This window comes from Dermacentor silvarum, chromosome 4 (genome assembly GCF_013339745.2).
Source record: "Dermacentor silvarum isolate Dsil-2018 chromosome 4, BIME_Dsil_1.4, whole genome shotgun sequence".
In the NCBI taxonomy this organism is placed as follows: domain Eukaryota; kingdom Metazoa; phylum Arthropoda; class Arachnida; order Ixodida; family Ixodidae; genus Dermacentor; species Dermacentor silvarum.
Window position 1 is genome coordinate 1,886,759 of NC_051157.2, and position 14,543 is coordinate 1,901,301.

The window sequence follows — 14,543 nt, forward strand, 5'->3', positions numbered from 1 at the left end:
GTGACTGGATTGCGGCTACTTGGCTAGCTTCATCTTGGTAGTCCAAGCTTGCATCTGAAAGGCGAGCAGTCACTGGCAACTGCACACCACCTTCTCGTGGGGCTCGCCAGTCTACGTCTAGAACACTTGCAGGCTTTATGCCTTTCTGTCTCGGGCGTCTCCACTGCTGAGGCAGCTCTGTGCAGGAAAGTTCTGGTGGCGGCTCCGCAAATCCTTGCTGCTTCAGCAGGGCTAGCAGGCGTACTGCTGCAAGGATGTGGCTGCAGGCTCCACTCTTTCCTGCGGGGCATTCACAGGTAGTGGTACGAGGCACACCGGTGGCACTCTGAACTGACAGCTGCACGTTGTAGGGACGGCCACTTTTCTTTTGACTTCGGAAACACGTGCAATGCACATGGACGATACCAAGTCTGAAAAGAAAAGCCAAAACAGTGCTGTGGTACTCATAACAGTGGCATGTGCTTTAATGGGAGAGTGCCCAAGAACCGAGACATCTCAATGTATATAAGATAAAACTCTTCCATAGAGACCTTACGACGAGTGTTTGTTTCATGATGAAAGCTGCAATTAAACATTGACTCTGGCAATCAAATAACGTAGTGCTGGTAACAAATAATTGTTTCTATATCAGTAATGTTATCACTCGAAAAACCACATGATAAAACTAAAAATTATGAGGCACGCCCTAGTGGAGTGCTCCGGATTAATTTAGACCACCTGGGGTTCTTTAACGTGCCCTACAACGCAAGTACATAAGCGTTTTTGCATATCACCTCCATTAAAATGCGGCGGCCGCGGCAGGGACTCGATCCCGCGATATCGCACTCAGCAACAGAGCGCCTTAGGCGACTGAGCCACCACGACGGGTGAGATAAAACTTCAAGAACTGATCTGCAAAGCAATATGCAGCGCTCTGGGCACGTGGTCGTTCGACAGTATCGGTGCGTTTGTTTTGCAAGTTGTTTCTTGGGTCACTCGGCGTCCGCCCCTTCAACATGTAGAAACCGGTCGCATCTTAACACAACGTTACTAGTGCGCAGGTTGCTTCCGTCCACAAACACTCCCGGAAACGAAGAAAGAGAAGCTCCCACTGTATTCGGTTGTGACGAAACTTCCATATCAAAATGAGCGATACGGTTCCGGGTGTGCGCGAGAGCGCCAGTGCAAGGATGGCGTCAGACGCCGTTCGCAAAGTATGCCAGTTGTAGTACTACAGTAAAAAGTTTGCTTACCCTGAGTCACACGTGTTCGTACGAAGCGATGACGGCGAACAGTAGGCCTCTATGGCAAAGCTGTACGCCTTCTTGCGCTGACGGGCAGAGGGGCATTTTTGGTCGCACAACCATTCCAATGTGCGCTCCGATATATGCGGAACGACCGTCAAATTCGTCGTCCAACCTGGGCTGCTCAGACTTGGAATGCATCGCGGCTGGTACGTACCGAGAGGACTTGCCATCATATAAAATTTTCGCTCACATACAAACAGATCTCAATGCGGCGCACACATAGAAACACACGCTGGCAGCTGAACACTCGCCGCAACCAAGATGGCGACCGGACTTCCGGTGCCCAGTGTTGGCAGATGACCAAGCAGTTTTGCATATCGTCTATTGTGGAAGACAACCAAGCAGTACGTTGCCAGTTGCGATGTCTGCCAACGCCACAAACAACCGACTACGGCTCCTGCAGGAACTCTACAACCAGTTAGACCACCGACTTCGCCTTTTGAGAAAGTGGGTATCGATTTACTCGGTCCCTTCATCAAGTCTTCCACCGGGTGCCGCTGGATAATCGTGTGTGTGGATTACTTAACACGTTATACTGAAACAATGGCACTCGTCTCAGCTACAGCAACCGATGTTTCGGGGTTTCTTCTGCATTCTATTATCCTCCGCCACGGAGCTCCTCGTGTGGTGATAAGTGATCGCGGCCGGCAGTTCACCGCTGACGTCGTGAAAGAGTTAATGCGCCTTTGTGGAACTCAGTATCGCCATTCCACGCCTTATCATCCGCAAACCAATGGCCTAACCGAGCGCACAAATCGTACCCTCGTCAACATGCTGTCAATGTATGTCTCAGCGGATCATAAGAACTGGGATACCGTATTACCGTTCATCACGTATGCCTTCAACACAGCCAAGCATGATGTAACAGGATACGCACCTTTCTTTCTCCTCTACGCTCGCCATTCTCAAAGTTTCCTCGACACCATACTTCCCTTTTCACCTAACGAAGATGCTTCTGTCGCGCAGATATTGTGTCGTGCCGAAGAAGCACGTCGACTCGCCCGGCTCAGAACCCTATCGTCGCATGCTCATGCCAAGGCTCGCTACGACGCACAGCATTCGCCCGTCAGATTCGCCACCGGCGACTTCGTGTGGTTGTGGACACCGGTTCGGAAAAGGGGACTTTCCCAAAAGCTTCTCTCCAAGTCATTCTCAAATGCTTGAGTGAAGTGACCTATGTCGTCGCTAAAGTGACAGCTGATAACCGCCGTTCAGGCAAGACGCAAGTTGTGCACGTTGCACGATTGAAACCGTACCATCAACGCGCACTCTGACTCGCTCGGTGAGCTTCGTCTGCCCCGGAGGAAATTGTAACGCCGCACAGGAGAAGCGTAGAAGAGGAGGTAGAAGCGGCGCGAGGTTTTTGGGCTGATCAGTTGTTTCGGACCATCCCATGTCTTGTCTCCGCTTTTCACTGTAAATAAACCCATTATTCATCCGTAACAATATATATATATATATATATATATATATATAGAGAGAGAGAGAGAGAGAGAGAGATGAACTAAATAATGCTACATGAGCCCCAAACCTCGCCCCCACACGTCAGATGTACTTCCGGAGCCCCTGGCTACGGCCACCACCTCGTCCAGTTCAGCCGAAGTCAGTTCTGACGAAAGGATAGCGACTGACCTCGTCCCAGCTCACGACACCGATCTCCGGCACCTGATAATGTCCTATCGCGACATCTTTGAATTTGATGACCGCCCCTTGGGACAGACATACCGTGTAACTCATCGGATTTATACTGGAGATGCCAGTCCCAACCAATGACGTCCTTATCGCGTGTTCCATGCTGAGCGGCAAGTGATTCAGCGTGAGGTCGGCAAGGTGCTGACCAAATAAAAAAGTGTCAGATTTCGCCCCAAAGGCGAAGCATCCATTGCGATAGCAAATTCGTAGACAGCAATACGAATCAAGGGTATTAGTTTTATAGGCCATATAAACTTGCAAACATTCGTTTCACAGTGTCACGCGCGCACAGTGTCACGCGCGCACAGATAAACATGAACACATTTCGCTCGATGACTGCGGTAACTCGCTGTCAAAAAGCTGGAGTGAGGAAGCGCGGTCGCAGCAGCGAGCGAATTTACCTTCGTGCTGTCTCTCGCTGCAACGCGAAAGCACAATGCATACGAAGCTACCGGCACTCCGCGTACTTTGCCCACGTCGCAGATCGCTGAAAGATGAGGCGCCGTTAGCCGCAGGAGTAGAACGCCCCCTCCCTCACCTCCCCCCGTGCCTCGCGTGCGGCAGAAAACGGCGCGCCTCCACCCCGCCTTCCTCCCTCGCGCATGCCAGATTGAGCCATGATTGTCGGCTGACCCTCGCAAGCTTTCACTCGCACATACAGCGTACTACGCGCGGCGACGATTTTCTCGTGTTTGGACTTTATACGGAACATCATGGCGACGGCAGAAATGCGATTGGAGTGTCTATCGCCATAAACATTCACCGACAACTACGATGGTCCTTAATACGAATTTTGAGCGCAGCTGTTTAGGTGTTCTGAATTCACGATATATTTTGGCAAAGAATTTGATTCTGAACGACAGGGTCCTCTCGGCGGCGGCGCTGAGCCTCTGCTCGGACAGCTCGTTTCAGCAGCGGCAGATGAAGCATTTCCACGGGTTTCGTTGCTCATTATTCAGAAAGAAAGCGTGAACACGGGAACGCGTGGCGCAAGCGAAGTAGTGCATGCGCAGTGTGTCCGAAGCCCCTGTCAGCGCTTTGTTTCCATATATGGTATCGGTAGACGCTCTCGCCGTATTCCTGATCACCCTTTCGCCATACTCTTCTCATCGCGCTCTCTTCGCTATCGCCGCCTTTCATCCCCTGCACTCCGCGTTCATTCTTCCATCCTTCGCTGTGCTCGTTCGCTCGGTTACGCCGACGCTCAACGCAGGAACGGGTGCCTAAGAACTGCACTCTAAAACTTCATTGGACCTTCCTGTAGTCCCTGGGCATCACCTGTCGTCCTAGTAAGGAATAAGGATGGCAGCTGGCGCTTCTGCGTCGACTACATTCACTTGAACTAAGTCACACATAAGGACGTCTGTCCACTGCCGCGCATTGATGACGCCCTCGACTGTCTCCCCAGATCTATCTACTCCTCATCCATGACCTCCGCTCAGGATACTGGCAGATTTCTGTCGACGACCTGGACCGCGAAAAGACTGCGTTTGTTAGACCCGACGGTCTTTTCCAATTTAAGTTATGCTTTTTTGCTTATGTAATGCCCCCGCCACATTTGAAAAAAATGATGGGATTTCTGCTTCGTGGGAACAAATGGTCGAAATGCCTCTGTTATCTAGATGATGTAATCGTTTTTTCGCCAACATTTGAGAGCCACCTGACTCGCCTATCGGCAGTGCTCGGCGTATTCCGGGGAGCTAGCTTTCAGTTGAACTCTTCCAGGTGCAGCTTCGGCCGTCGTGAAATTACTGTCCTAGGCCACCATGTGAGTTCTCGCGGCGTCCAACCTTATCCCGACAAAATTCGTGTAGTGAAACTTTTCCCTGAGTCCCGTTCGGCCAAAGACGTCTGGAGCGTTGTTGGCTTGTGTTCTTATTTCCAATGTCAAGAACTTCGCTGACAGTGCCCGGCCGCTAACATAGCTCCTGAAGAAGGTTTCATGGGGTCCTGAACAAGCCGATGCATTCTGAACGCTCACCAGATTGCTTACCGCTCCCCCCATCTTGGCGCATTTTTACCCCCTACAGAATCAACGTCGGCGCTGTTCTCGCACAGCAAGGCCGCTACTCCCGGCCTTTTTACGTCAGCTCACCGAGGTCACATGCGAGATGAGCGCGTCGGATGGTCATCTTCAGCGCCGACGTCGTGCATTCGCCGTTGCTCCGACCGCTGGGGCTCACACCATTCCCACATTCTGAAGAGCACGTACGTAGTTCTGGTTATTTGCCATCTTGGCTTCTCTGTATACATTTCGTAAATTTAAATTTGCCTACTCTTTATCTACGTCACAATATTTCAGAGTTCCTTCCCTGTGTTCTGTACACGTGTCCCTTTTACGCCCGCCTCTTCGCTTTCTGTTTCCATGTTTGTTTCTATATCTCACATGGTTCGTCTACCACATTCGTCTTCTCTGTACATTTTGTATCGCATATTACTTACTATTATTATATACCTGTTACCACATATGCAATTATTTGATCACATCATATCACCGAATCTGTAGCAATTCTTCTTCTTCTTTCTGGGGTTTTACGTGCCAAAACCAGTTCTGATTGTGAGGCACGCCGTAGTGGAGGGCTCCGGAATAATTTCGACCACCTGGGGTTCTTTACGTGCACTACAACGCAAGCACACGGGCATTTTTGCATTTCGCCTCCATCGAAATGCGGCTGCCGCGGCCGGGATTCGATCCCGCGATCTCGTGCTCAGCAGTGCAACGCCTTAGCTGACTGAGCCCCCCCCCCCCCCCCCCCGGGCGGGTGTAGCAATTCTTGGTGTACAAATATATAGGAAAGCTAAGTTTCATAGCCATGTTTATTATTAAAAAAAATAGAAGATGGTTTGACATCAGAGCGCTCGTCAAAGCCCATAATTTTTTTTTCTCAGTAACTCACTTCTTTTCCCTTGTACTTTGTTGGCTATATTCATAGTCACGTTAACTAACGGATTGTTGCTTGCGAAAGCACGTACGAACGTTACCTTTTACTGATGAAAATCAAGCCATCTACACCAGCACTAAGATTACAAGCTACTCCAATGTAGACTACTTGCGCTTTGAAAGCAAGATTTTCTTTGTGGAGCAAAAGTTCTAATTTAACGTGCATCTTTTTTTTTCTATAAATTGGTCAGAAATGAGCTACAATACGACTTTATTGATGTTAACTTAGTAATAAACAATAAACCTACGACATTTGCTATAACATTTTTTCACATCCCAGAGCTCGCACTAATTACGGTGAAATAACTTCAGCATAGACAGCAATGAAAAATGGAGTAATTTACAACTCAGGAACGCCATCGTTTTCATTTACGTCCTTTGTATCATCCATTAGAACATTTTTAATTAGCCTTACATTCTGCCACATTCTTTTTTTTTTAATGAATAGTACAGTGGGCTATGTGTAGTAGTTATAAAGTTGTGATTTTATCTGCAATATTTCTACTTATGCTTTTGAGTACTTGTTAATTTTTGGATTTTGTTGTTCAGTTATCTTCAACAATACCTGTTACGCTGCTTACGATCTCTTACTTGTTAGTATTGAGGCTCCGAGTTCGATATTGAATTTTGGGGCCTTCTCCTGTATAATGTAGTACCTGTGTTTTCAATTTCCAAACAAACACTTGATTTCATCTACAATTGTGATTTCTTTTTTGCCAAGCTGAGTTCTCCACTCTCCGATCCGTTCGCCAGCACTTGCTTTCTTGCCGCCCATATACTGATTCATTAAAGCGATCGATACGTCGCGTTTCTATCAGCACGCATTTCCCGTCGTCGTGAACCCGCATGGCTTCGAGCGTATGTTTTCTCGCTCACTTGAAGTTCCAAACTGTTTGTCACTTGCCATTTTAGCAGCAGCGTACGGTTATTGTAATCACTGATCTTCCTTGACCTGTGATACGTGCCGCGTTTAATGCAGATTCGGCGTCACTGGCCACTTTCGATGTTGCCCAATAATAAAGTGTGTCAAAACGAAAGTGCTGCTTGCGATTCCGGCGGCGCACCACTTCCGCCGAGCCACTATAGGGGCGCCCCCCACTAGGACCGGTTCCAGTGCGGCCATGGCACGCGCGCCGCGTTGCTGCACCGTGGACGGCGTGGTCGCCTTCATCGGCGTCGTGAGCGCGGTAAGTCGGCCGCCGCCGCGGCCGCGGGCCGCGTTTCACGCGCGTCCACTCGCAGCTGATCCACGTGCTCGAGTTCTTCGCCTTCTGGTACCTGCTGGCCGCCTTCTTCATCCTGACCGGGGACGCGCACCGGCCCGACGACCACTTCTGTGAGTGCGAGGCCACCGAGCCAGCAGGCGCTAACGGGGGGGGCGCCGCAGGGGGGCTGCTGTACCCGGCGCTGCTGGTGCTGCACTCGGTGCTGCAGGCCGCGCTGTCGCTGCTGCTCGCCGCGGGCGCGCTCAAGAGGCGCAAGGCGTACATCCTGCCCTGGATCGTCACCAGCATCGTGGAGTGCGCGCTGCTCTTCAAGTGCAGCATCTTCCTCGGCCTGCGATCGGTATTATGCGTGCGCGCCACCACAGGCGCACCCGTACTATGCAGCGCTATGCGACGCAGGTGCCCGCCAGCGCGTGGATCACCGCGACCACGGTGGCCTTCTCGAGCGTCCAGGTAGGTCGGTCGGAGGTCGCGGGCCGCCCCGCTCACGCGGCGCTGCTCCTCCCGCGCAGCTCTTCTACGTGTCTTGCGTGGTGCTCTACTTCCGGAGGCTCAAGAAGATGGAACGGGAGATCCAGCCACCACCCGAGGTGTACAAGTGCCCGTGAAGCTTGTGAGAACTGCAAGAGTCCGTTATCGGCCTGAAAATTCCCGCTTTGTTGTGCCGCGCATCAACTAATTCACCTCGGACATGAGATTCAATGACTTTCCAATTGTTTATTTAGGACATGGTTGAATTGACAAGTGATGTCTACGCAGTGGATAACCCCACAGCAGCACTTTCGAGACAGCCGTTTGTGCTATGAAATACGTTGGCATTCCACTTGTTTCCCAAAACCCTTATTCTAGCAGTTGAGGATTTAATTCTATCTATTTCTAGTACCTCAAAGGCCCCTGAGGAGGGGTGGGTTGTTTTCGCACATTAGTTTTCCAGTGGTGCGTTTCAAGAGGGTTGGGTTTGATTGAAGCATGATGTTGGCGGGAACTCTTTTCCAGTTTTTTAAGGTATGACGCCAAGTTAAAGAAAAAATTGAGATTTTTGGAGAAGAGTAAGAATACAGATTATTAGTCGACCTTATAAGCTTCTAGGCAAATTGGAGTGTTATATAATATAAGGTGTAAAATTTTTATAGATATTTCTTTTTAAATGTTTAACGAATGTGGGTATTATGCCAGCATTCGTAACTTGTCTCGCCACAATCGAACAATTTCTGGCAGTCACATAGGAAGGACACTGATCTCTGCACCAAACCTAACGAGACAGTGTTGATAGCTGGACAAGTAGGGGCGGATGTAAACAAGGCGAGGGGACATAATTCAGAGCGCGGACCGTGTTAAAATTACCTTACTGCCAGTGTCACGGTTACAAAGATGATATAAAACATAAGTAGGCAACAGCAGGATTCATGCTAACGAGACCTGAAGAATCCCGAGAGTAATGATTAACTAATAACAACAACATGCTCTGCTGATAGGTATGCCTTCCTATAAAATGGAGCCATATTAAAAGTTGTCGTACAATTTTATTCCTGGAAATTCATTGAATAGCCAACTACGTGTGCAAAGTACCATTGAAATACGAAACTAGTTATGCTGTTGGCGTATGAAAGAAATGTGAAAAAGTGGGTTCTGAGAAAATTAATGAAAACGAATCGAAACTGCTGCAGCGCTCAAAGAAAACATTCAGGATCGCTAAAATTCACCATGTCTCCTCCCCATTCCTGTCTAATTTTGGTCATGGGGCACCTTATATTTATTTTTCTAGCTCGTGCAGTACTTATAGAGGGAGGCCTTCACATTGAGCGGCCGGTGATTTGTAAGACAAGACTTTACTGTATAAAGGGCATGTTCTGTTCTAACTGGTTTCAACACATCACGTGTCTTGACATTAATGAAATGGTAGTGGCTCAGGTACTCGAGAGTCTTTGGTCGACCAACTCGTACTCATTCTGGGCGAGACAAGATCTGCAATTGTTTCCTTCCAGCTTTATTCCAAAATGCTGCAGTTGACCACCAAGTGTCACCCCCTTCGCGCACGCTGACCCTTTCATGTATTGATTCCCGACAAACGTTCGTTTCGCACCTTCGCCACACTGTAGCTACTAGTGTAAATGACAACTACTATGCATAAACACAACAATTAAAGGCAATTTGCTATTTATTTAACGCACAAAAAGTCAGGAAAGTGGTTTCAAACGTAGTGCGTCCCCCTTCTGAGACAGATGGAAACATACTTTAAATGTTGTTGAACAATTATTACTTCTTTGAACATAATACTAACGTCGAAAAAGGCAATTAAATACAACACAATTCGAGCATTTTTATGTTAGACATCAAATCGGTACCATCAGTATTAGTTTCACAGACACTGGGTGGGGTACAAGTTTCGCTATATCTTTTGAGAGACAACGCAGGAACATAATTTTTTGCTGCAAAATGTTCTCAAGTGAATCGCACATCGAAATGGGCAGAAAAAATCGAATTACTTGAAAAAAAAAAGATTAGCGTAGCTAACACTGGAGGCGCAACGCTAAAGAGACAGCGAAGCTGATGGGCACCTAGCTAGTCCTGGCTTTTGGGCTAGGCTAAGCACTACGAAGTCATCCTCAGCATTTTCCGGAATTTATTGATTATTGATCGATTATCGAATATGTATTGATTGGCTATCGATTGGCTATCGCAAAGGTATTGGCCACGTATTTGGGCTAGGCTATGCGCTACCAAGTCATCCCCAGCATTTTCCGGAATTTATTGATTAATAATGGATTATCGATTAGCTATTAATTAGCTATCGATTGGCTATTGATGACTGACTAAGATTAAGTAGTCCCAACCATGCTAAGCTAGTTTACCAGGTCCAGCTTCGGTAGTTCACAGGGGTATGTGCCATTGCTCTAGGACCATTTCTGCACTACCACCAGGATTGGCCCACAGTTTTCTGTCTACGACAGACCAGCGTCTCCTCTATTTTTTTCAGTGCAAGTGCAATCGCTCGCTCCGGAATGGGAATTGAATTGAATAAAACTTTATTTGATTATATACAGCGTGCTCTCGCTTGTTGGCGTCAACACTGTGGTCGAAAAACACTTGTAAACAAAGGTGTATTTCTTAAGCGGGTGAGCTTGTAGGGGCTGGACAGGGGATGGCCACAGTGCGCAAGGCTTTGCGCCATATGTTCAGCCTGGCTCTGATGAGCGGATCTTCGAGTATCCAGTGGGCGGTTTCCTGCATGTTTTGCTGTAGGTTTGGAAGCGTAGTTTGGGTTCTTGTTATAAAAGTGGCTCGGCTTGAGTTATGAATTGGGCATACCCAGAGGATATGCTCCGTGGTTGCAGGGGCTTGGCAGTAGGCAAAATTGGGGTCGGGGTATTTAGTCGGGTACGTCTGGTGAAGTACTGGGATTGTAGCGAAGCTTCCAGTTTGTAGTAGTATGACCTCGTAGAGGCGGGTGGACCTTAGTGGTAGGGCTGCGTGTTTTGTTGCGTCTGCTAACTTAGCTCTTACTTCTCGCCGGCGGGGCACGTTCGCTCTGTAGTTGGCTTCATAAGCGTCGCCTTGGATGGACGTTTCGGACTGCTTCGAACTGTCATCTCCGAGTTGTTCCTTGCTTTGATGGTGCAAGGCTCGCTGATTAAGTAGCTCGTTCCCCGGAATATTGGTGTGTCCAGGAATCCAATGGATTCTTACTCGGATGGATCGATTTTGTAGTCGGGAGGCTTGGCTGAGGATGAACCTGGCGTATGCCGGTAACTTCCTTCGTGTTTGTATTACTTGCTGAGAATCTGTGAAGACTTGGATAGCTTTTGGCGATGAGTCTGTTTGAGTATAATAAGCTAATGCTTCCGCAATAGCGTACCCTTCGGCTGCTTTGGGTAGCAAGCATGGTTGTGTGATAGAGAATGAGGATGCTTCACCTGTTCTGAAGTTCAAAAACGCCCCAGTGTTGAACCCTTCCAGAGTGCACGAGGCGTCCATGTAGATAATTTCTTCTTCTTCGGATAAGCTTTTGAGGTACTGCGTATGCCTTTGAGCATAGTATTCCCTTTTCTCTTTGTCCGATCGCGAGGCTTGATTCATATGCTCCGGAAGTGGACGGTTGTCTGTCACTGTGATATCTTCCCATGGAGGAGTGGTGGGCAGAATTTTAGGTAGGTCTTCATTACAAACACCCGTGTAGCTTCTGATGGCTCTTCCTGCACGGGTCAGTAGGAGGCGCTCGATTTAGGCTTGCAGTGTAGGTTCTACGTAGTCGCCTATTAGGAGAAGTAGACCAGTTCCGTAGAGATCTTCGACCTTTGCGTACTTCGGCAGCCCTGTAGCGATCCGGATGCATGTTTTGTTGGTGCTTTCAATTGTGTTGAGCTGGGTCGGCGTGATTGGAAGGAAAGGTGGGCCATAGAGGAACCTTGAGTGGACCAGCACTTGTGTGAGCCGTTTTATTTGACCTTCGTTTAGGTCCCATGCACTGCTTGTGAGCTTTTGCAGCACCCTTGTTGTCTTTCTTGTCGTGCGCGACGTTTTTTCTACCCATTGCGTGGACTTTGCGTTTTGTTAGTATACGATACCCAGAATCTTGATGTGTTCATTGCGCTGGATGCTTGTGTTCCGAAAATGAAGTTGAATTTTATCTCGAATAAATTGTTGGTTTCTGTAGTTTGTGGGCTTAAGAACCACTACAAACTCAGTTTTTTCTGGTGAAACTTCGAGACCCTGTCTGTCAGGGAAATTGGTGATAACCCTCTCTGGAGCTGCTGTTGTTGCAGAGGGATGTTAGACCATATTGTAATATCGTCAGCGTAGATTCCCGCCGAGATGGGGTGTACTCCTTTTAGAAGATACGCAAGTGGACGCATTGTTATATTAAACAACGTTGGGGAGCTCCCTGCGGAACTCCTATTTTATTAGAATATGGCTCACTGGTAAATAAACCTGTTTTTATAGCAAACTTTCTGTTCTGCAGAAAGCTTCAAACATAATTGTACAGCCTACAGGTATAGTCCAGCCAGCTCTCGGAGTATAGTGTCATGGGGCACCGAGTCAAAGGCCTTCTTTACGTCTATGCCTACTATAGTGCTCGGCCAATATGGTGAGGGGTCCTTTAGCACATCAGATCGAGTGCAAGCGCCGAAGTGTGTACTGCGTAGAAAGGTGGGGCCTAAAGCCAATTTGAGTCCAATGACAATATTCGCCATGTTATAACATCCATGAGAGGCGTTAGTTAACGATGCGTTCCATCACCTTGCCCATAACTGAAGTTAATGATATGGGACGGAGGTTACTGGCACTTGTTGGAGGTTTGTTTGGTTTTGGGAGTGGTATTACAAAGGAATGTTTCCACTCTGCAGGAATTGCCACCTCTTCCCAGGCATGGTTAATGATGGCAAGAACTGGAGTCAGTTGACCTTCTGTGAGCTGCTGCAATTGCTTGTACGTAATCATATCTGGACCCGGTGCTGTTTTACTGTTTGACTCCTTCAGTGCTTCATAAGCTCTTGGATCGTGAAAGGGGCATCCATTGCTTCATTGCTGTGTTTTCCCTCAGGCAATTTTGGATATTCCGGATCTTTGGCCGGTTGCGGTAAAAATGTGTTGGCACAAGTATCGGCAGTGGCACGTGCTGTAGATTTGGACGCCAAGCAAAGATTTTCAGCGGCTGTTCGAGTTTTACTCCGACCTTCCAATGATTTCACAATGTTCCATAACCTTTGATCATTTACCCGGCCGTGTAACTGGTTGCAGCAGTCCTGCCACTGCTGCCTGCGTAACTTGCACGCGTACTTCGATGCTTGTCTCGTGAGGAGCTTAAGCTTCAGACGATTTGATTTGAACAGTTGATTTTTCTCTCCTGTATGCATGTAGTGCATCTATGCTTGCTTCCCATAAGTTAAGGAAGTGCCTGTCGGGCGCAGGTTCCTGAGGTGCTTTCTTGGGGATTGTGCTGGCCTTTCGCGTTGCTTCTCGTATGTGTTCTGTAAATTCCTGCAGGGTGAGAGCTTGTGGGCATCCGTCCATATAGGATCGATACTTGTCCCAGTCGACGAACGAACCTTCAGTTGCCTGATAAAACATTTCACCCCAGGCAATCGCAAAAGGCAGGTGGTCGCTGCCGATGTTATCGGGCCATGTGTCCCAGTGTGTGCCTTTTGGTAGGTGCCTAACCCACGTGAGGTCTAGCGATGTATTATTCTGTATCGCTGCTCCGATTCTTGTATGCTGGTCTGGTGTGTTAAGAAGAGTAAAGCCGGCGTCTTTCGTGGCTTACCTGAGTTGCTTCCCTTTGGAAGATTCTTGTTTGTATCCCCAGAAGACGCTAGGCGCGTTGAAATCTCCCAGAATTTTTTAAAGCTGGTCTTTTCTTCACTGGCGGCTTTCGACTTTTAGAGGCTCTTGTGGCAATCAACAACACAGCAGTGTTGCGTGCCACCTTTCCTGGTTGATGAGGTCGCGCTCGCCGTCACGAAAACAACGAACGCGGTCGCTCGCGCCGTAGAGAACACAGGCGCGCGCTGGCCCGGCGGCGACCTTCGACACTTCCATCCTTCCGCCAGGGGAGTGGGCGGCGCTGGTGCCGCGCGGGCAAACTTTAGGTTGCCTCGTCTATGGGCGTCTTGCGCTGGAGTTTGAGGTATAGTAGCGGCACCTGGTGGCGGCGAAAAACGTCATCTGGGTAGTACCAGCTTGGATCATATTGAGCCCTGGCTGTGGCGAAGCATGTTTCTAGCCCGCGTTTTGCGTCGATTCGCACTTTTTTCTGCCCTGTTTCGAGTGCGAAAAGGCTCGTCACTTCTCACAGATCATGGCGACCAGGCTGCGAGTTGGCCGCAGCCTATAGTTATACGAAAACGGACTCTCCGTGTGCCGTGGGACGTAATGCTGGAAGCAGAAGACATCGGCGACGCCGATTCGGAGAGACCTAGCTCAGCCTCGAAAAAGCGTCACCGTCGTTACTGCTGCGTCGTGGGCTGCCATGAACAAGAAGGCCTGAATCCCAACATCAGATTCTACCGTCTTCCTTCAAGGCCTCATGAAGTGGAGCGGCGCGCTGGATAACTGCAGTTCGTCACGCTGGGTAAGCGAAATGGAAGACCGACATAGCAGCAGGCATGGCTGGTGATTCACGATTCGAGACCCGGCCACAGTGACAATTAACAATTCGACCGGTGCGAAGTGGTGAAGTGACCAGGTGTGTGCAAATGACCACACATGGTCAGGCTGATTCGGTGACAATTCACTACCCCACTACGAGCAGCACAGGTTAGAGAGTTGAATGTGCTCATCCTTGACCTCAAGCCAGCACGGTGAGGCAGCACAGCAAAGTAGTATTTATTACAGTACATCGATGTTCGAGCGCTGTCATTAAAAGCTACATCAAGCGAGCAGCGCACGAGCTCGCGCTGC

At 48.8% G+C, this 14,543-nt stretch overlaps 1 protein-coding gene across 1 annotated transcript; it reads left to right on the top strand.

Annotated features, from left to right (window-relative positions):
- Positions 1-5,012: 5,012 nt before the first annotated feature.
- LOC119448025 (uncharacterized) lies at positions 5,013-10,153 on the top strand. The gene is made up of 6 exons (XM_037711529.2): positions 5,013-5,186; positions 6,899-7,106; positions 7,162-7,255; positions 7,307-7,485; positions 7,545-7,598; positions 7,658-10,153. The coding sequence occupies exons 1-6, from the start codon at positions 5,083-5,085 to the stop codon at positions 7,751-7,753; spliced, it is 735 nt and encodes a 244-aa protein (XP_037567457.2). The 5' UTR covers positions 5,013-5,082; the 3' UTR covers positions 7,754-10,153.
- The last annotated feature ends 4,390 nt before the right edge of the window (positions 10,154-14,543 follow it).

Coding starts and splice junctions, on each gene's coding strand:
- LOC119448025 (XM_037711529.2), top strand. CDS start 5,083: ATGCGAGATGAGCGCGTCGGATGGTCATCTTCAGCGCCGACGTCGTGC. Junction 7,107..7,161: donor TCATCGGCGTCGTGAGCGCG/GTAAGTCGGCCG, acceptor GTCCACTCGCAG/CTGATCCACGTGCTCGAGTT. Junction 7,599..7,657: donor TGGCCTTCTCGAGCGTCCAG/GTAGGTCGGTCG, acceptor CCTCCCGCGCAG/CTCTTCTACGTGTCTTGCGT.